At 45.4% G+C, this 21408-nt stretch overlaps 1 protein-coding gene and 1 non-coding gene across 5 annotated transcripts in view; both read left to right on the forward strand.

Annotated features, from left to right (window-relative positions):
• The first annotated feature begins 18199 nt into the window (after positions 1-18199).
• MAP7D3 (MAP7 domain containing 3) overlaps positions 18200-21408 on the forward strand; it is a 35756-nt gene continuing 32547 nt past the window's right edge. For all 4 annotated transcript variants that reach the window (XM_067724464.1, XM_067724467.1, XM_067724465.1 and 1 more), the window contains exon 1: positions 18200-18320. In XM_067724464.1, coding sequence (XP_067580565.1) covers positions 18266-18320 — 55 coding nt within the window. In that variant the 5' untranslated portion in view covers positions 18200-18265. The remainder of the gene's footprint in view (positions 18321-21408) is intronic.
• Positions 21252-21324, forward strand: TRNAE-CUC (transfer RNA glutamic acid (anticodon CUC)). Its single transcript has one exon. It is a non-coding gene; the product is annotated as a tRNA-Glu (tRNA).

A 21408-nucleotide genomic window follows, 5' to 3' on the forward strand; every position in this document is an offset into this window, starting at 1 on the left:
GTGATCAGTACTAGGCCATTGCTTTCTGATCCCCTGTTCCTTTCCCCTTCTGTTGGCTGTGGAGAACAGCCTCCTGCTCGTCCCCAGTGAGGCTCAGAGGGATACTGGTAGATAGCCCCACTCTCATAATACCCCTGGCTTCCTAGTCTGGGGCAACCTGGGCATGTGATTTGCTTCCTTCCTCATTCCCCCATTCATAAATCTGCCCAGATCCTATCGTTTACACAGGCTATTTAGGGGTTGGCATTCTGCCTACAGAAAGTTTGAGAAGTATAGGGCTTCTCTCTATTCTGTTTCATTCAGCCCAGCCCCGGGTCCCATCAGGCACTGTGCTGGACAAAGAAATATTTAGCGAGCGCCTGTTCTATTCCAGACACCACACTAAATACTAAAGATTTAATGATCAGCAAAATTAGACATGGTCCCTGTTCTAACAGAACTTAGTCTACTAAGCTAAAAAAGCTAATGAAGCTTCAGGTAAATGTCAGGGCCCCTCATTTGAACAGGCCCCTGTAAGATGCTGGGAGTCACAGAGTGTTCTAGATGGAGAAGAGATATAGATAATTAAAGTCACCCCCAAGATGATGCAGGACTGGAGGTAAAGAGGAAGATCATTTTCAGAGTGTTTAGTGATTTCATTATACAAATAATAGGTGACATATCAGAAACTTTCAGCCTTCAGGCAGATGTGTGTTTTATATTAAGAAAAAGAATGGAAGTTTTGAATCCTTTATAGAGGGAAGGGACTCCAAATTCCTAAATATAAAGCCATACAAAAATGTCTGTTTCTGTGACTGAAAAAGTCCTCAATTCTATCAGAAAGATTAGAAATGACCACAGTCAGATGAATTGTTTTCTGGTCGATGGTATTCAGCCAAACTAACTGGAATAAAATCAACCAGGTGGCAATCTCTAGTCCAAAAAAATGACCTCCACACGAGCAACCCAGGGATGTAATAACAACACAGACTCTTGCTTACATATAGTAGTTGTCACTTTAGATCACTCTGCAGCTGGATTTAGTTGACCTGTATAACACAATGTATATTTATTCAGATTACCTGATGGTCTCTACTTCAGTTAACTCCAGACAGGTTCCTTCCAGGGGTAAAGGCAGAGAGCGTATTTATTTGACTACTTAAACCAAATCGACAGGTAGTCAGGCAAACACAACCGTGACAACATCTGTCTAGTAAGCTGCCCCGAGCTCCCAGGCCAGGAGGGTGATTTGAGTCAGGTGTAGACAAGCAGGTAACCTTGACAACCTTCATAGTTGTCAGGGAAATGACAGAACGGGGGAAGTGCCCTACTGTTGCTCAGTGAAAGCCGAAGCCATCAATGAGGGGAAGTAATCACTACTGATAGTGAAAGGTACAGCAAATCCTATGGCCACACGCATCCCTTTATCAGGAGATGTTCTCCAACACTCACCGGTCCTGGGAAGCTCAGGGTGCTGCAACTAATTCAGGACACAGCAAATTTGTACATAAACCTGGGGACTAAAAAAGGCAGCATGACGCAGTCATTAGAGGGAGCACTGAATTAGTCTGGCCCCCGGAGACCCTGTAATTTTAATAGAAAGAATGTCAAATAAACTCCCCACTTTGGACCAGGCTTCAGGCTGATATAATGAACTTAAGTCTTTCTCTAGGGTTCTTCATTGTCACTCTGGAATGACTTAGTCGCCACATAACACTTGGCCATTACTGTTTTTAGCTATTGCCCCTGCTCATAACAATACTTCATTGTAGCTCCCGATAAAAAAAGCTCCATTCTAGACAAGAGACCAAATATTACACATTTTCATCCTGCTTCTTTGAAGATTTCTCATCTCATCAGCAATATACAAGAGGTCCAGATACTCTGCATCCTCATCAGCACTTGATAGTATCAGTTTGGGGGTTGCTTTTTGTTTTAGCCATCCTGATTGGTATGCGGTGGTATCTCACTGTGGCTTTAATTTGCATGTCCTTAATGACTAATGAGGTTTGAGCATCTTTTCATGTGTATATTTGGCACATTATGCTTGGCACATAATCATTGCTCCCTTCCAAGATTTCAGGTGGTTTCTACCCCCTTCTTCCCAAATACATGATTTTAACAGAGGTCATCCAGAGACAAGACCTTACCTACGCCCTCAGGATTTTGAGGAGAAAAGCATGGGAGAGCTAGGGAGAGAAAGGGTTGTCTTTGGGAATTTCTCACACATCACACCATGTAAGTGACCACAGACTTCTGGTAGTAAGAATTGCCCTAGTCCTAAAAATGCTTTTCAATATTATCTTCTTTGGATTAAACAACACACACACACACACACACACACACAAACACACACGCACCACGGAGGGAGTTTTTTTGGAGGGAGTTTTTTTTAATCAAAAAATTATTTCACTGAATCGTACAGTAAAGGTAACAGCTAAATTGGAAGGCGGCTGTAACAAGTCACTGAAAAACTTCCCATACGCACTGCTGGCTGCATTATTACAGTTACGATTCATATACAATGAGATGAGAACATTTACTACCTTTACAGTCTCCCCTTCACACTCTGAAATGAAATCTGTATTTCTCATTTCTTTTGCGGTTTCGCCATGAAAAGCACCTTGATTCTCGAAGCCTGGAATCTCATTACAAAGTCCATTTTGACTCACTAAGTATTTATTGAGGATCTAAAACATACTAAAACTAGAGTAGGCAATCTGGGGGATTTTAACGGTATAGAAGACATAATCTCAACCCCTGGAGGCAACTTGTGGTCAGTCTACAGGCAGCTTGGGTTTATTTCAGGAAACAGCGGAAAATTCTGCTGATAGTCTAGACTTGGTGTGTGGAGTCCAGGCACGAGGTGAGGCCTCTGTTTTTCTTTTTAGAAGCCTCTTCTTTTTTGATGACCCTCCCGACACAAGGCTGTCTTTAGTCCCCGACTCACTTCCTCTTTTTTACCAGCATTCTCAGTTTGTGTTCAACTATTTCCTGTTGACCTTTTCTAAATGCCCTTGTTTATTATTCTCCGCCTTAAAAACAAAAATCCATAGAGAGATAGCATAACATGCTATATAAGCCTTCGCATGTATTCTTAGCCTAAGGAACCAAAAAAAAAAGATCAAAAGCGAGGAGGGGTGGTGCAAGAGTAAAATTACTATTGTGCATATTCTGTTCATATTACATAGATTTATATGTAAAAGATGATACGCTCTTGTTCATGGAAACTCTTCACCTAATTGATAATGTAATGGGAGGAAGACAGGCTCATATTTGACAACAAACACTGGAAGGAAGTCCATCCCTTTTAGTGAATAATTCTGGGCATGCTTGTTGATTACTGAAGGGACTTTTGTGTGAGAGAGGAAGGAAGGTTTGAATCACTTAACTATACAGTCAATTCTTAAGAATCCATGTTAAGAGCAAGAAGCAATTGCAATTGTTCTGATGAGCTGAACAACAGATAATCAAAAATTCTTCCCCTTCATCACCTGTCTTCCTACGTCTATCCCCCCCTCCACCTCCGCCCAGCAAACAATTTGTTGGAAATTAGGAAAATGTTTTCCCGAGGTAATCTCTCCCCCTACAGGCAACTAGCCTACCAAACTGCTGGATCAGTTCCCTGAGGAGAGGCTGGATTACTAGAATGCATCTGCGCACATTTACAATGGGGTCCGCGTGTCGAGAAGGGACTCCTGTCCTAGAGGTGGAAAGGTACAAGTCCCCTAGCCAGAGTGTACACTTCCTACTTCCTGACATTAGCGCATTTTACTCTGCTGTAAAATGAGGGTCGTAATTATTACCTCATTGGGCTTTTGTCAGATGTAAATGAGATAATAAAGGCAAAGGCCCTGCCTCAATGGATGCCCTTGGTGATGTTAGCCGTCATCATCATCATCATTAAAGGTGGTTGACTGTGCAGAGGATCATTACAAGAGTACGTGGGCCACTTCAACTAGGGCCTATGAGTTTGTTGCAAGTGATTTCTTATAATAGTAGCAAAAGCTTTTGACTTTTTAAATACATTCTAGCAGAGGCAAGTTATCCAGCAATAACCATTGCTTTCACTCTCACTTCTGATATTCTTTCTTCTTTTTTTTTTTTTTTACATCTTTATTGGTCTGATATTCTTTCTCACAGGCAGAGGAAAAGGTATGGTCACTCCCCCAAGGGTGGGACTGCCTCTCAGGAAGATTGAGATCGCTGGCTGGGGGATTCCAGGAGTCCCAGGGACCGAGCCCTTCCCTCCTCCCTGCACAGAGAGTGCCTTCTAGTGCTTAAAGCTCTCCTCAGGGTCTGAGCCTCCTGGTTTCTGGCCTGACCACCCCTGCCTTCCCACCAGCACCCTCAGGCTTTCTTTAAATATGTAAATATCTTTGATTACGTCTCCTAATCTTGTTCCAGGCCCGGGAGCTATATTCACCTCAAAAGGTGATTTTACAAATATCTAATCTTGTCCATTTGGGGTGGATTTTATCAGAGCAGTTTTCAGAGTTCTGGGACCAATCTCTTGTCACCTCTGCCTATGTTAACTACCTGTGTGACCTTGGCCAAAACATTTTTCCTCTGTACTATGAAATGGGTTGCCCTAGAAATTGTTTGAGGATGTTTCTTTCCTGCTCAGACCTTCTAGGGTTCTGGGATTCCACCTGAGAGAGACAGAGGACCTCGGGAAAGGATCCAGTGTATACACAATATCACATCTACTTAATAATAATGCCCAGAGAAGCAATTCTCCCAACCTCATTTTAGTCAAAGGGAAAGCGATTGGCTTGTAGAAACCTTGTAAGATTTAACGTATCTGTGAAGTCCCGTATTACTGGTCAACTGGATGATTTCTGCTAGCTTTTCCCTAGGTTAGCACAGAAGGAGCGGACCTTGCCTGGAAGCCACGCTCCTTTTCTCCACTAGGTGGCAGCAACACTCAGCTTTGCCAAATATCAATAAAAACAGTGTCCTTTCTACTGTCGTTTCTATGACGACCTCCTCACCTGTATGTTGGATTCGGGACCTTGACACTTAGTATTTCTAGTTCTAGTCTCCTGAGCAACTAAACGGGTTTAATTCCAATTACAAGTAATCGCAAATAATGATACAGACTTCAGAAGAAGACATAGAATGTAAAGCTGGAAAGAACCAAAGCCATAAGGGAGTAGGAGCCTTTAATTTGTAGAGGATGGAATAGAATTGGAGTGACTTGGCCAAGGTCACCCAGGTAGGTAGTGGCACTGTGGGAACTAGAACTCGGGTCTCTTAAGTCACAATCCCCATGTCTTCTCCTTTCCTTCTTTTGGGAGGTGAATATGCTGATAGTTTCATTTAGTAGCTGTGTACCCTGGGGCAGACTGAGTTCCTCATCTGTAATATGGGCATAATAATAGTGTCTACCTCATAGGGTTTTACTAGAATTAGAGACCATGCATGTAGGGGACCGGGAATCAGAGCACACTCAGGAAGACGTGTCACAGACAGGCAGGCATGTCACACAAGCAGCTGCATCACACGCAGGTATGCCCAAAGGCATGTTGTTCCACAATTTCCCATGACAGAGTCTGATACAACACACGACATACACAGTTTTCCTTCTCTTTTCTGCATAGGCACAGTGCATGCATTTTTTTAAATTAAGAATTAACATAGGGCTTCCCTGGTGGCACAGTGGTTGAGAACCCGCCTGCCAATGCAGGGGAAACGGGTTCAATCCCTGGTCCGGGAGGATCCCACATGCTGTGGAGCAACTAAGCCCGTGCGCCACAACTACTGAGTCTGTGCTCTAGAGCCCGTGAACCGCAACTACTGAGTCCATGTGCCACAACTACTGAGCCTGCGCGCCTAGAGCCCGTGCTCCACAATGAGAGAAGCCACTGCAATGAGAAGCCCCCGCACCGCAGTGAAGAGTAGCCCCTGCTCACCGCGTGCAGCAACAAAGAGAAAGCCCCCGCGTGCAGCAACAAAGACCCAACACAGCCAAATACATAAATAAATAAATAATAAAATCTATTTTTAAAAAAGAATTAACATAATTTATTGAGCATGTGACAAACAACATTCATCCATTGATCTTGTTATTTTTTTCTGTTAAAAATTCTCTTTATCTTTAAAAGATCTGTTTACCACTCTACATTCCATTAGAAACACGGAATCTAGAGAGCTCATGTAAATTTTTTTGCAAGCTTGGGAACTGAACTTTTTTTCATGTTAATATATGACATTGTATATGTAATAATCACTCATTTTGTAGCATATAATTTCAAAAAGAAACAATACATCTTTCCTATTTCCCAACCCCTACTCTCTGACATCTTGCAGCCCCCTCCCCTGCGAGGAGAAATTTTTTTAAAGCTGTCATGACAAATGCCCAGTAGGCTCATGGGGGAAACCTTCTAGTACCGTAATAATGAAACACTTTATGTGTGGGAGAAGAATGATAGAAATAACAACTGTGCCACATCAGAGCTCATTAAAGTCAACGAACAGTGCATGCATTTTTAACAAAAACAATAAAGCTCTATTCAGGAAATAAGAAATGGTAGGGGTCGGTGTCCGGTGAGAGGCTATCTAAGGCCTCTTTCATGGCTAACAGCCTCCCAACGGTCTCTGGTTCAGGTATTAAGGTAAACTGTGCCTAACTCCTGGTTTCTCCCTCAGGAGAGGAAATGAGACGCAGCAGCTCCTTTGCTAACCTGCCAGTTTCACGACTTACCCACTCCAGTAAGACCTGGGCCGGATGAGTACCACGCCCCCATCTAGTCCACGTGACTCCTTTTGAAACACGGATCAGGCCATCGGAGCAATGGCACCAGCACCTGTGTGTCTCATCTTTCTCCTCACAGCTCTATCGTGGGGGGAGCACTGCATTTGCAAATATCACAGTGTAACTATAACTGGGGACCCACTTCTCAGAAATTGTTCTTAAAACAGAAATGACGGAGTCTCTCCGGAAAGCCTAGGACTGGGTCAAGTGATGTGGCCCGGTAGAGTCCTATAGCATCACAGTAGCTAAATTAAATCCAAGTGATGATCATGCCTCACATTTATAAAATGCCTGCACATCTATACAATGTTTTGTTTACTCTTTACAAAGCACTTTGGGATTTTTCTCTCATTTGATCCTTGAAACAACACTGGAGTCAGTATGGCAGATAAGTCACCATCACGTAAACCAAGAAAGTATGAGAGGCAGGACAAGATCAAGCACAAAGGCCTTGGAATCAAACAGACCTGAGTTCATATGACAGCTCTGGCACTTGCCAGCTGTGTGACTCTGGGCAAGTCAATCTTTCTAAACCTCAGTTTCCTCATCTGTAAAATGGGGATGATCATAGTATCCACTCCAAAGGTGGTTATGAGGATTAAATGAGATGATGCATGGAAGCACAGGGCCTTAACTCTCAAAAATGTAACTTGTTATTATTGAATCATTGACAGTTTGTGAGTGACAGAAGTCAGAAGAGACACCCCAAGTCCACTGGGTCAAATGTTCAAATTCAAACACATGGATACACAGATCCACAGTGAGATTTTTCTCTCTGAATTGGCAGGCTTTTCTTATCAACTGATCTTTGAAACTAAAATCACCTTTTTGTCCATGATGGAAATTTACAGGTGAATCCCCAACATTTTATTTGGTGAAGCACTTGGGACAGTCACACTTCCGTGTGTTGCTTTTGTTAGATTTCACCTCTTGATTCAAAACTGTTCATCTCTTCTGTATTAGCATGGTTGCTTCCGCTCCAAGACTCTGTGCAGAAGGGGGAAGTTAGAAAAAAGGCCAGGAAAGCACTAACACTGCCGAGGGTTGAAGGGTGGGGTGACCAGGGGCAGGCTAGGAAGTTTCAGTCAAGAACCCCCAAGTTCCTTTTCTATGCCCAGACAGAAGAGTTAAACCACTTTTTTCTCCAATGCTATAGTCTCCCATCACCGATGACACACAAACACAGTAAACTGGTGAGATTTCTCTGGAGAGAATCTGCTTTGAAAGCTCTTTATACGTCTCATTCCATTTTTGAGAACATTCTCCACAGAAATCAACTAAAAAGGAGCACGGGGTGGGGGGTGGGAAGCTATGTAAGGTTGTTCCTAGCCCTGCTATATATAACGGTGAAACACTGGAAACCGCCCAAATGTTCAATAATGGTAGCGTGTATAAAAAAAGTAGAGTCTACGGGCCAGATGGAATGTTCTTTCGGCATTAAAATGGTAAGTATGGGGTCTGTGTTAAGTGAAAAAGAGAGATCAAGATGTGATATAGACACAAATGTTACAACACTGTAAACTCAAAATGTATGTGGACATAAATATCAAGGAAAGGAATGTGTAATGGATAGAACATTTTAATTTCGTTTTGCTTAGCTACTGTGCATGCCACTTTGCAGACGTTATTGTTATTTAATCCTGGTGACAACCCATCAGCTTGTCGATTTCTACACACAAAAATGCCCCCTGCTGAGATGATCATTTGGATTGTGTATAACAGCATTTTGAAAATGGGACTTTAAAATATATGGGTCTGCCATTTACTCACTGTGTGACCTTGGACAAGTCTCTCTCTAAGTTGCCTCCTTTGTAAAATGAAGAGGGAAGCTGATTAAATTGTAAATCTCTAAGCTCTCAAAATTGTCTTTGAGGTATCTAAAAAGTTCTAATTTGAGTTTTTCTGTCCCTGGCCTTACCCCAAAAGTGTCCCTTCACAACAGGTTGTCTTGAAGTGTGGTTAAAACGCCACTGGAGAAAAACAGGACTTTTCGATTTTAAAACAAGACACAACACAAAATGTTATAATACTCTCTTTCATATTTCCATGAATTCTGGGGACCACACTGAAAGCGCTACTTTTCTACCACACCCAGAAATGTGGCAGAAGTGGCAGGGACGGGGAGACGTGCTCAGAAAGAATTTGGGACCGTGCACAGGCAGTGTTAGTGAAAAATGTCAAAATTCTGTGCTGTGGCTTCCCGGAGGCCAAAGGGAAAATAGAATCTGCTGTTTTCAGTTAGCATTTAAATAAGCTTGTCACGCAGGAGGCTTCACTTCCGAGTGCCAGCCGTCCTTCGGAGGTGGGCGGGGCGGTGTGTTCAGACACGTGACCTGGGTTAACCCCTTCTAGACCTTCAAGGTCCCTATGCTTCCCTCTGTGCCATGAGCCGCTGAGGCTGACTGTGAGCTCCTGAGGCAGATTCTCATCTGACGCTGCTTCAGCTTTTGCCTTACCCTCAAGAGAGATCGCAAGAGCTAACTTCCAACAAGGCCGTTTCTGTTTGTAAGAAATGAGGGGACAGAAAGCATCCTAGTGGCTGCCATCTGTCTGCTCCCGCCTTGTGTCTTCCCCACAGGGAGACGTGCCCCGGGGAGGGAGCGGCTGGGTCTCTGCACCTCAGGCTTTGCCGCCACCTGAAGGGAATAGGCCCTACCTGGCCCCGCTCTGAAACAGACCTTCTCCCCCGCCCCCCAACCGCTGAGGGAAGCTAAGAAGGAAGGGGGGCGGGGGAGTAGGAACACAAAGGGACTGGCCTCTGTGAAGCTCCAGTATTCTGATTTAAAAAAAGATTTCAAGTATCTGAATGACTCTCGTGTTTGTTTCCCCTCAAACAAGCCTCTTTGTTAGTTCCACACAATTAGTATTCTTTGCATGAAAATTTGATCGCTTGTCTCTGACTGCAAAGCCCTCTTCCAGCATTTGGGTGGCAAAATGCTTGTTCCCTTGGCCTCCTGTCTCCATTCCCCTATCACCTGGTGAGACATCTCCAGCCCTCTGACCACAAATGAAAACCAGTGCGGACGGGGGTGGGGAGGTGGGCGGGCAGATGAGGGAGAAAAAGCAAGATTAAAAAGCATGCGATTATCCCAATCTGAGCTGTGTGGTATATCGTCATGATTAATAGTACTAGCATTTTAGGGGATAATTCTACTGACCTCGTAGCATTATTGTCAAAATAAGTGGGACAATGTGAAAAAAGCAAGTGCATAACTCGGTGCCCAGCACACAGTACCTGCCTCTGAAATATTAGCTATAGTTATTATTACTATTTTATTTTATTTTGTTATTTATTTATTTATTTTTGGCTGCGTTGGGTCTTCGTTGCTGTGCGTGGGCTTTCTCTAGTTGCGGTGAGCGGGGGCTGCTCTTCGTTGCGGTGCGCGGGCTTCTCATTGTGGTGGCTTCTCTTGTTGCAGAGCACGGGCTCTAGGCGCGTGGGCTTCAGTAGCTGTGGCACGCAGGCTCAGTAGTTGTGGTGCACGGGCTCAGTGGCTCTGCGGCATGTGGGATCTTCCCGGACCAGGGCTTGAACCCGTGTCCCCTGCATTGGCAGGCAGATTCTTATCCACTGCGCCACCAGGGAAGACCCTACTACTATTTTATATTGAGCTCATACTGTATATTGAGCTTTATATCAACTGATTTCAAGATTAGTAAAACAGTTTAAGCAACTGTTATTATCCTCATTTTACAGGTGAGGAAACTGAGGCTCAGGGTCGAAGAGTCTTTAAGTGGCAGGACTGGGAAGCAAGCCCAGATGTACTGCGCTCCAAAGCCCATTCTGTTTTCACCACACGGCAACGGGCAAAGGGCACGTTTGGGAACTTCGTAAGGCTGCCAGTTAGTCACTAAATTTCGAATGCTTGTATAATGACAGCATTTCTCCCTGAACCAATTTTCTTCAAATGTCATTTCCTCCTTCTATAAACAGAGCAAACACATCTCCGACTCACATGTGAACAAAAGTCATTTCACATTTCGAATTTTCTTTCCCCTGCAGTCAGCCCTATGGCAATTCCACAGGCCCGGCGCCAGATTCCAGCTCATAGTGAAGGATGTGTGAAAACCATAGGCTAAGAAAATAGCATGAAACCAACTGACAGCGGTCCCCAAAGTGTCATCCTACCCGGCTCTTTCCCAGCAGGCTGGGGATTAAGATATAAATGAAACATATGGAGATGGGAAAAAGCATATGTCAGGCCGGCTGTGGCCCGTGTTCCTGTCGAGTGCATGCACGGGGTCATTTTTAATCATGAAAACACCACCAAGCAGACTGCTCAAATATTTCTACAGAACTAAAATTGAACTCAGTGCTTTATTCCTCACACCTTCTTTCTGAAGTCAGCCTCATCGGCAGCTTCCCAGTGCAGGCGTATCCAGAAGGAACCAGAATTCGGCATCCACGCCCCTCCTTCCAAAGAGAGAGAGAAAAGAACTGGGTAGTTCTGAACAGTTCCTCCTGGGTGTGTTTCAGTTGAATTAATTATCTCCAGGCATAATAATATCGACAACAAAAACATATTGAATACAAACCCTCTACAGAGCACTGCGCAGAGTTCTGAGGGTAACACGTATAACAAACTAGCCAGGGCTTCCCTGGTGGTGCAGTGGTTGAGAGTCCGCCTGCCGATGCAGGGGACGCGGGTTCGTGCCCCGGTCCGGGAAGATCCCACGTGCCGTGGAGCGGCTGGGCCCGTGAGCCATGGCTGCCGAGCCTGCGCGTCCGGAGCCTGTGCTCCGCGACGGGAGAGGCCACAACAGTGAGAGGCTCACCTACCGAAAAAAAAAAAAGAATGTACTAGCCAATAAATAGCCCCCATTTATAAAGCCTGGTTTTAAGAGCTGTTCCTTCCATGAAGCCTCTCGGGCTCGGCTGGTGCTCGGCCCATCTCCTCCATCCCCACCTCCACTCCTAGATTCAAATAGCAGCTGGATACGGCCACGCTTTTAGCCCCCGGCATAGACCACCAGGCACTGTTTTGAGCAGCCCTCTCTTGCTGTAGCTCCTCAGACCTCTGGAAAGCTCCAGAGAAGTCTGGAGTCCGATTATCCTGAACTTGAATCACACTTCCGTCAGGTGGGGGAAGAGTAGATCAAGAGGCCAGCTGGAGCCCAGGCGTTTGCCTGGTCTTGCTGTTGCAGAACAGGGTTCCTGAGAGGAAGTAGTGGGAATTGTGTGCAGCAGCAGGTAGGGGCCAGCTCATTGATTCCTTCACAGAAATAACGCCTGTTCAACATCCTTTAAGTGTGTCTTTCTCAACTTCGCGGGGTCTCCATCTGTTTCCCTCCCGTGTCCGTTTCAGTTTCATTGGGAGGATATAGGTCAAATTCCAGCTGGATGACATAGTGGTTCCAAGCACTGGGTCAGCAATTCTCACTTTTTTTTTCTTCTTCCAAAAGATTGTTTGGACAGCCTTTCACTTGTGGGCAGAGGTAAGGGCATTAGATAGGGTGTAGGGAGACCTGGGTTAAAGCAGTGGGAACTTGAGTCAACACGCCTCTCTGAGCCTCAGGGGAAAATGAGAGGACTCAGCTTAGTGGCCTTGACGTTCCTTCCCAGCTCTCACATTCAGTGATGTGTCCTCAACAGACACTAATATCTGGAAACTAAAGAAAAGCAAAGTCAAGGGTATGTGTCTTTCCTGAGAGCAGAGAACGATGGTCTATTCACTTGGCCTCAGGGATGACCTGCTCTTTTCCTCTTCTCCCCCCCATCCACCCCAAGAGTCTTCTCTGAAAACTCTGGAGGGTTTTCTTTTCGAGGGGCTGGCTGTGGGGCCTTTAGAAGTTTTGTTCCGTGTTGTTGCTGAGTCCTTTACCCCAGCTGCGTAGAGATGAGAGCCCTGCTGGAAGCCTGCTTCAGCTCTCTGCAGCCCACGTGTGCATCCCCACAGACCCACGTTTCCCGAAGAAGAGTGTGCGCACAGTTCCCCTTTGTCCTCTTGGGTCCTTTTGTCTCTCAAAGTATACATTCTCTAAATAGCTCTGGGAGCCGGCCATGAAAAAACAATGAGGTTTACAGTGCAGGCTTTCGGCTCTGCAACTGTAGCAGTTCAGCGACAAACAATTGAGTTTTGCAAAGGGGTCCTCAAGAAGAGGCAGAGTTAAGGACACAATTGTTTAACCATTCTGACCCCGGGAAACATGCCCCCCTTGGGTCGTGAGGAGAGGAGTTTCTTCTGCATTTCATTTCCCGTCTGTGATCTGGATGTCTTTACTCCGCCCCCCGCCACCCCGTACCTATGTTAACTCCTTTTCAAATGTAGGTGTGTATGCACGTGGACTGTCCTGAGCAGGTGGAGGTGGGGAAGAGAAGGAAAACCGTGTATTCAGTGTGTTGTACTACACTCTGTCACAAGAAGCTGCAGTACAAAATGCTCTCAGGCACCCTTGCAGGCAGCTCCCTGTCTGTGATGCCCCTGCCTCCATTGCGATGCTCACCCACAAGGTCTTGGCCAGATCTTGACTTGCAGTGAAACCTAGGGCAAAGTATCTGTCTTCCCCTAGTAAACAAATGTCAAGTATCAGGATGTACACGACACTAGATCTGTATTAGAATTTTTAAATGTTTAGCATCATCAGAGTGTAATGATATTAAGCACTCAGCTGTACTTGACATCACAGTAGACATTCGGTACATTTCCTTAGGGGTATATGTTAGTTATACAACTAATAACACTTAGAGAATCAGAAACTCTGGGAATGAGGCCGAGCAATCTGTGTTTTAACAAACCATCCCGATTCCTCTTTTCTTCTCATTTTCTCCCATCTAGATTTTACCAATTTTTAGCTCTATTAGAAATTCCGAAGTGTCTTTAAAGGGCATTCTTTGATATTTTATACTTTCTGGCATCCCCTGAAGCTTCCTTTATATTATAGGCCCTGTATTTAGAATGAGAAGGCACAGCCCATGTTTGCTCTACTTTATTTGAAGTTAAGAAAAAAAATGAGGACATTTTCTTGCCCTTTGATAATTTTAAGTCTAGACCTTTTCAACACCCCGGTGGCCATCGAAAATTCCCCTTCAGTACTGTGGAGGCTTTCAATACTCTTTCATTCATTCAACAAGTATTCATTGCAGGATAAACAGTGCACTAGATGTGGCACATTTTCCTTTACACATGCATTTTGAAGTCAGTCCTGAGTACCTGGCATTTATGGACCCTGTGAGCCTTTCTAGAAGGAAGGCTGCTTAAGAGGAGTCTTATTTATCTTTACTGCCAGACATGTTAAACACCCATTTTTCAATGGTTTCTTATGGAATAGTTTGAGTCAATCCTAGTAAAGACTTAAGAGACTGCTATAGTGATACTTGGGTTAAGAGATGTAGTTGTACGAAGACGTTACCACTGATAAAAAGTGCATCTCGGGACTTCCCTGATGGTCTAGTGGTGAAGACTCCGAGCTTCCACTGCAGGGGGCACAGGTTTGATCCCTGGTCATCGGGAACTAAGACCCCACATGACACAAGGTGAGTAGCCTGAGTGTGGGGGCTGGATCAATGGAGAAGTGAAGACGTGGGTTAGGAGATGAGTAGACTAGGGCTCATCACCTGGTAAATTGGGAGACACAGTGGAAGGAGTACTAGATATATATGGCTTTGAATCCTGACTCTGCCACTTCCTAGCTGTGCTAACCCTGGGGAGGTTAACTCTTTCCTTATCTGCAAAATGAGGATGATAACAGAAGCTATCCCATGAAGCAGTGGTGAGGATCATATGAAACAATCCATGTAAAACCTTAAGCACTGTGCCTGCCAGTGCGTAGGCACTGGACAAATGACATATTTCTTACTGTTTACTTGTGAGTATCCGAGATGCACCTACTGCTCCAAGCAGATTGCCATCGCTGCCACCGTGCTCTCCCCCTCTGAGGTTTGTCTGATCCAACTGACAGTGGTGCCTCTTCTTCCTCTCCTCGGAAGCTCCCAGCCCCCCACCCTGGTGAGCTCAGGCCATGAGAATCAGTCCCCCACCCTATCCCTGGAAAGAGAGCAAGGTCACCCTGGTCCTCAGTGCAAAGGGAAGGGGAAGGGGAATGGGGGAGGGGTGGTGAAGGGTCATTGTGGGGAGCGGGGGCGAGGTGCTGCAGCAGGAATTCCGGAGCTGGGAAAGCTGCCATCAACCAAACAAGAAATGACCAAAGCCTGAGGTGAGTCTGTAACTGAGGAGAGAAGGAAAGTGCAGATTGGGGAAAAGAAAGGAAAATGTGAGTAGAATTGGCAAGAGGTGAGTCCAGAATGAAACATCACGCTTCCCCCTGCATCACAGCCAAGCTGCAACAGATGCGAGGCAAGAGTCAGAAATGAGAGGAGAATGAAAAACCAGAGCCCTGACTCCGCTGTGTGTGTGATGGCTGAATCCGACAGGTAGTTAAGGATGGAGAGGAACAGCCACCTCAAGGCTGTGAAGCTTAAAACTCTTACTACAGAGCTGTGATGGTGGCAGTTTAAATGCAAATTTGTTAGACTTGATAAGTCCACTGGGTGTTTATTACATGTGAATACAATGTTTTAGTGACACTTCCCAGACCTATTATGACTGTGGGGTTTCTGAATATTTTTCCTGCTGGTATCAGGTTTAAGAGAAAAAATAGCCAAGTAAAAAAATAGTGAGCAGGATTCCAGTTCTTTTTCGCTCACTGGGGAACATAGGCTTTCCAAACGGGGGCAGAGAGGAGTCAAGCCTCCTGGGTTCTTTCCCAGCTCTGACTGAGTTGGCTTCAGAATAGACTAACTCTCCCCAAGCTGGCGGTCTTTAGTTCCACTCATTTTCTGAGAAATGTACAGACAGTCTCGTGGGGGGCTCCTTAGGGAGCTGCCCTAGCCCCAAGGAAACATCTGAGGGGATCTTCCCTGTCTCTTTCTCCCCAATACTGAATGAATGAATGAGTTGTAAATTTCACAGTGATCTGTCAAAGATGTTAGAGGAAAAGAAGAGTTTATCTATAGATTAAAAGAGACCTAAAAGGCATATCAATTAATGCCACGTGTGGACCTTGTTTGGATTTTCATTTGAACATAAAAAATGAGATAATTGGGAAAGTCGAACATTGATTAGCTATCTGATCATTTTATTTGCCCTGCACCCTGTTTTGCAAAACTTTTAACTTTGTCATCATTGTTTAAAAAAAGATTTTACATTAAAACCTAGATTTCCATCTTATTTTGAGAAATAGTGCAATCTAGCCACAGATGGGCGCATTGCCTCACTAAGCTACCTGAGGACCTCTCATTTGGTCCTCAGGTCCAAAACAAGTGCCAATTTTTCCACAAAGGGTTCTCTGATCACCCCAACCACGAGTGATTTCCCATCCCTCTGAGCTCTTGGGACCCATTTTATTTTATTTCTTGAAAAATTTTTATTGGAGTATAGTTGGTTTACAATGTTGTGTTACTTTTAGGTGTACAGTAAAGTGAATCAGTTATACATATGCATATACCCACTCTTTTTTAGATTCTTTTCCCATGTAGGTTATTACAGAGTACTGAGTAGAGTTCCCTGTGCTATACAGTAGGTTCTTGTTGATGGGACCCATTTTACTTACTCACCCAGCTCCCAGCCTATGCCGCCTGTATTTGTTTTCTTGTAGAGACCTCTTATTGCTACTTGCCCCCCACAACACACACCTGGGCAGGATTAAGACCTTTAGAAGTTCTAAATGCTGCAAAGATTATGGAGGGTGCCTCCCTGTATATGTAATGCCAAATCAAGTTTTATTTTTCAAAGTGGTGATGTTTAGAAGTAAGCTGAAGACAATCTTTCTAGATTTAAAATAAATTCTTCAACTTATTTTGAAAAATTTCAAATCCATGTTAAGAGTTGAAAGAAGAGTAAAACGAGCTTCTGTGTAACCACCTAGATTCACAAGTTTTTAATATGCGTGATATTTGCTCTGTTTGTTCCTATGAACTACTTGACAGTAAGTTTCAGACATTATGATGCTTTATCCAGCAGTTACTTCTTAAGAAAAAGGACATTTTCCTACATGACCACGATACCATTCTCACACCCAAGAAATTTGACTTTGATACAATAATATATAATATACAGTTCATATTTGAATTTTCCCAATTGTTCCAATAATGAATGCCCTGTAAAAATTTTTTTTAATCTAGGTTCTAATCAAGGATAATGCATTATTACACCTGGTCTCTGTTGCCTCCTCTGATCTGAAACACTTCCCCCATGCTTGTTTTTAAAAATCTTTCATTTTGAAGCATCCAGGTCAGTTGTTTTGCAGAATATGCCACAGTTTGGATTTGGGCGAATGTTTCCTTATTATTAGATGGGTTCACTTTCAGCAGTTTTGCAAGAAACTACAAAGCTGATGTTGCATTTTTCTAGATTTTCTGTTTGTGAAGTTCCAGATAAATTCATCAAAGCTGAATTTGTGTGTAGGTATATGTGTTTTGCTAGTGCCCCAATCATGTGTCATAATAATCATAGCTCATGCAAAGCATTGGTGTCTGTATATATGTAGCAACAGGGCTTCAGGTGATATAATGCCAAACTTCTTCCCCCCGCTAGTGTTTTTTTCTTTCACTAGTGTCTTTTTAATTGAAGTATAGTTGATTTACAGTATTATTTTTCTCCACTAATATTAAACTACATCCTAACCAACTCTTATTTTCCACTCTTTAATTTTTGCCAAATCTGTAGGTGTAACATGATATCTGTGGTTTCCATTTGTATTCTCTCGAGTGCTTAAGAGTTTGAGCATCTTTTCTTATGCTTATTGACCATTTGTGTTTTCTTTCCTGTGAAAGGCATCTTTATGCCTTTTGCTCACTTTGGGAGGGTTGCCTATTTCTTAAGTAATTTTAAAATCTTTATGCATTCTGGATACTAATCATTTACGAATATTATATATCTATCTGGCGAGATTAACACCAATAAGTCCTCTCCTTCACTTTAAAGATCCACAAACACCCTAAGATAATTCACACAACTTTGAGACCTAATAGTGTCACGATTTATTCTCAACAACTTAAAGTCTTTACTCATGATCAGGACCCCTAGCACCTCACAGGAACCTATCTCTCTCCCAACCCCTCTCTAGGCCTCTTCACCCAACTTGGGCCTTTCTGTCGTGTTTCAAAGACTAGCAAACTCTTGATGCAAGCGCACCCAGGAGGCACTCAGGAAGTGCTCCCTAAGTGAACGAATGAAGAAAGGAAAGAACATTACTGCGTTTCTAGGTAAAAGAGTCGAAAAGAAAAAAGGAATGTTGGAGGGCCACGCCGGCTGATGATTGGCTGGCATCCAGGATGGAGGGTGCTGGGAGAGCGCGGGACGTAGGAGAGGGTTTATTTACACCAGGTGGTCGCCGCCCAGCGGCTCACCACGTGGTGCGCAAAAAGCAGCGCTTCGGCAATCGCCTGTCCGAGGCGCGCGCGGCGGCCCTTTGGGCCCCGCCCCTTCCCGCCCCCCGGCGCCACGGCCCCAGCCCCCGCGGCGGCCGCGCCAGAGCCTGCGCACTGGGGACCCAGTGCCTGCGGCGGCTCCCCGCTCGGCTGATCTGAAGATGGCGGAGCGCGCCGGTGGTGGCACATCCCTGAGGGGGCTGCGGGAACGGATGGGTGAGCGGGCCGGCGGCTCCCGGGGGGGCTCGGGCCCGCGCGGGAGGCGGGGTTCCCGCGGCCCCGGGGACTGTCGGAGCGGCGCGACCCGCGCCGGAAACCTTCACTTCGGAGTCGCCTCGCGCGCCGTCGGGTGCTCCCCTCACCCCCGCCGGAGCGCCCTGGGACGGGACGGGGCGCCGAGAGGGTACGCGGGCGGGAGGGGAGACGGCCGGCCCGCGCCACCAACGGCCCAAGTCCCGCGGCCCAGCTGCCACCGCCAACGGCCGTAGTCCCGCGGGCGGGCGGGGCGCGAGAGAACTAACGGGCGCTGCTCGGGCGGGAGGGCGGGGGCCTGGCACCCCGTAGCCCGCGGACGGTCCCGAGCCCCGCCTGCCGTAGGGGAGAGGCGGACGCTCTCGCAGCCGCCGGAACGGACGCGCCGCTGCCTGGGAGGTGCGGGCGCCGAGACGGCCCTCGTGGCTCGGGGCAGCCCTGGAATCTTCCCTCTGCCCGGGGCGCTCGCGCTTTCATCCCCTCCCACGGTCGCAACCCCGGTCTCTCCCGCATCCTCCTGGTCAAGGTCTGGTTAAGGTCCGGTGAGGAGGGGGCCTTGGGGGTCTGGCTTTGAAATTTGGGATAAAACTTGGTCCCCCTGCTCCTCCTGGTTTGCCTCAGCACATGACTTCTCCAGGATGTCACCTTCCGTGGGACATCTTGCAGACCCTAGGCTGGACTGAACGGGACTCAGCGCTTCAGAGTGCTTTCTTCTAAACTGGTCCCATCGCCAAAAAGTCCCCCCCCCCCGCGAAATCATTAATTTTATAAAATTTGGCAGGATTTGGCATTGCTTAGCCCAGGAGACTGCTTCGCTACTTGAGCGAGATAGTATTTCTTGCTTGTGGGAGGTTGCTTTTAGTTCTCGGGCTAGTTTCCTCCTATATGAACTTGAATAAAACAGCCTTGCTGATTTTACTGAAATCCTTAGGGATTTTTTTCATTTGCAGTTGAAAAATTAGACCGGCTGCGATTTGGGAGGGTTTATGTTACTTCAGAACGCTTTGAATCAACTCCCCAGAGAATAATGTCAGAAGCAAAAACACTTTCATTATTGCATAGCGTGAAAAACTCTTCTGTCTCTAGCTTATTATGGTTCACCTACAGGGAGAGTTTGCAATAAATTCATTGTTTTATTGCTTATTGACACCTAAGGTCCTCTGACATTGAATTATTTCACTGATTTAAACTAACCGGCCTTCTGGATAGCCCCCCCAAAGTATTTGCATACTGAATGTTGAAAAGTATTTTTAAATTTTATATGGGACAGTTGCTTGAATTCACAGTATTTCAAACTAAAAACTTAAGCAAAAAAGGCTTAACCGAGAACCTAGTTGACCTCCTTGCTGCCCATTTTGTATTAGGAATTGAAAACATCACATGTTAAACTTCTACAGAGGACCACCTTGACCAGAAAGAACTTACTTCATGGTCTCAGCATTTTCCTGAAGGGGACAGAGTCAGTGAAATATTCTGCCCCTTTGTGGCAATTGCTTCTTTTCTGTTATCCAGATAACAGTGAGTAGCTTTTGTTGCTGTTTTAGGCAAAGCTTCCTGAATCTGCCTTATTTTTGTGGTTCCCTGATTGCAAATGTCTTTGGTTTTCTATTTTTTTCTAAATATTTTCTCACCCTCTCCCTGGCCTAATGACATGCAAACTGTAATAAGGCCATGAAGAGAGACCCTTGGTATGGGTGGAATGGATCTGCACTCCCAACTGCTCAGCTTTGAATGAGGGTGGATCCAGGACTGGGCCGGCAACTGTGCGAAGGGTCAGGGACTGGGCTGCTGGAAGAGAGTCTGCTGCTAGACACCCCACAGCCTACACTTTGAGGGCTACATCCAGCAGGAGTGCAAGATAAGACTTAGTAGCAATTGCTTTTTATTCTGTTATCCAAATAATGGTGAGTAGCACTGATCTGTAGCAGTTAGCCCTAGCCCTTCTTATAATAATTAAAAAAAAACCTTTCAATGATTTTTTTTGCAATCTATGCCCTTTGCTACCTAATGAGAAATACTAGGGTACTAGTTTGTGTAATCTAATGTTTCTAATTAGTACAGAAGAAAGGTCATGGAGAGGTGGGGCTACAGATTTTTTTTTTTTTTTTTTTGCGGAACGCGGGCCTCTCACAGTTGTGGCCTCTCCCGTTGCGGAGCAACAGGCTCCGGACGCGCAGGCTCAGCGGCCATGGCTCACGGGCTCAGCCGCTCCGCGGCATGTGGGATCCTCCCGGACCGGGGCACGAACCCGTGTCCCCTGCATCGGCAGGCGGACTCTCAACCACTGCGCCACCAGGGAAGCCCGGGGCTACAGATTTTAGGTCGAACTCTGACTGAGTGATGTCAAGAGCAGCAGCTGAGGCAGACAATACAGAATTGCTAATAAGCACTGGGATGAGTATTTATCATTGGCATCTCATGGGATTAAGCATTTTGGGGTGATTGTGCTTGGGTGCAGCTTTAGGAAGATTCTTGAACTAATTGTCATGGAAAAGTGTTCTTCCTTCCTTTCTTGCATTTAGCTTGACCTAGTGGAGCAGAGCTCTTGTGACACAGATTGTGTGTGTGTGTGTGTGTGTGTGTGTGTGTGTGTGTGTGTGTGTGTGTGTGTGTGTGTGTGTGTGTGTTGAGGAAGGGGGAGTGGGGTTTCTGGAGAGAAGCAGAAATATTCCACTATGTTGAAGTCAGTAGTGAGCTAAAATGCTTTATGTCCAGAAGGGGCCTCAAAATTTCAATGACATCTTTTAGAAGTCTATCAAGTGTAAAGCATTCTTTAATTTTGGCATGCTAGTGGCATCTATTTTTGGTTCATTTCATTCTGAGGTTTTTATTGGGCTAGATGGCTAGGATGATTGAGTTTGTTGTTTTCCCATCATAGAAGGAGAATGGGGGAATTCCCTGGTGGTCCAGGGGTTAGGACTCTGCACTCTCACTGCCGAGGGCCCGGGTTCAATCCCTGGTCAGGGAACTAAGATCACACAAGCCGCGAAGTGCGGCCAAAAAAGGAGAATGATTTTCTTTTTGTAACATCTTTTACACACTTTCTCTATAA

This window comes from Pseudorca crassidens, chromosome X (genome assembly GCF_039906515.1).
Source record: "Pseudorca crassidens isolate mPseCra1 chromosome X, mPseCra1.hap1, whole genome shotgun sequence".
Lineage (NCBI taxonomy): Eukaryota > Metazoa > Chordata > Mammalia > Artiodactyla > Delphinidae > Pseudorca > Pseudorca crassidens.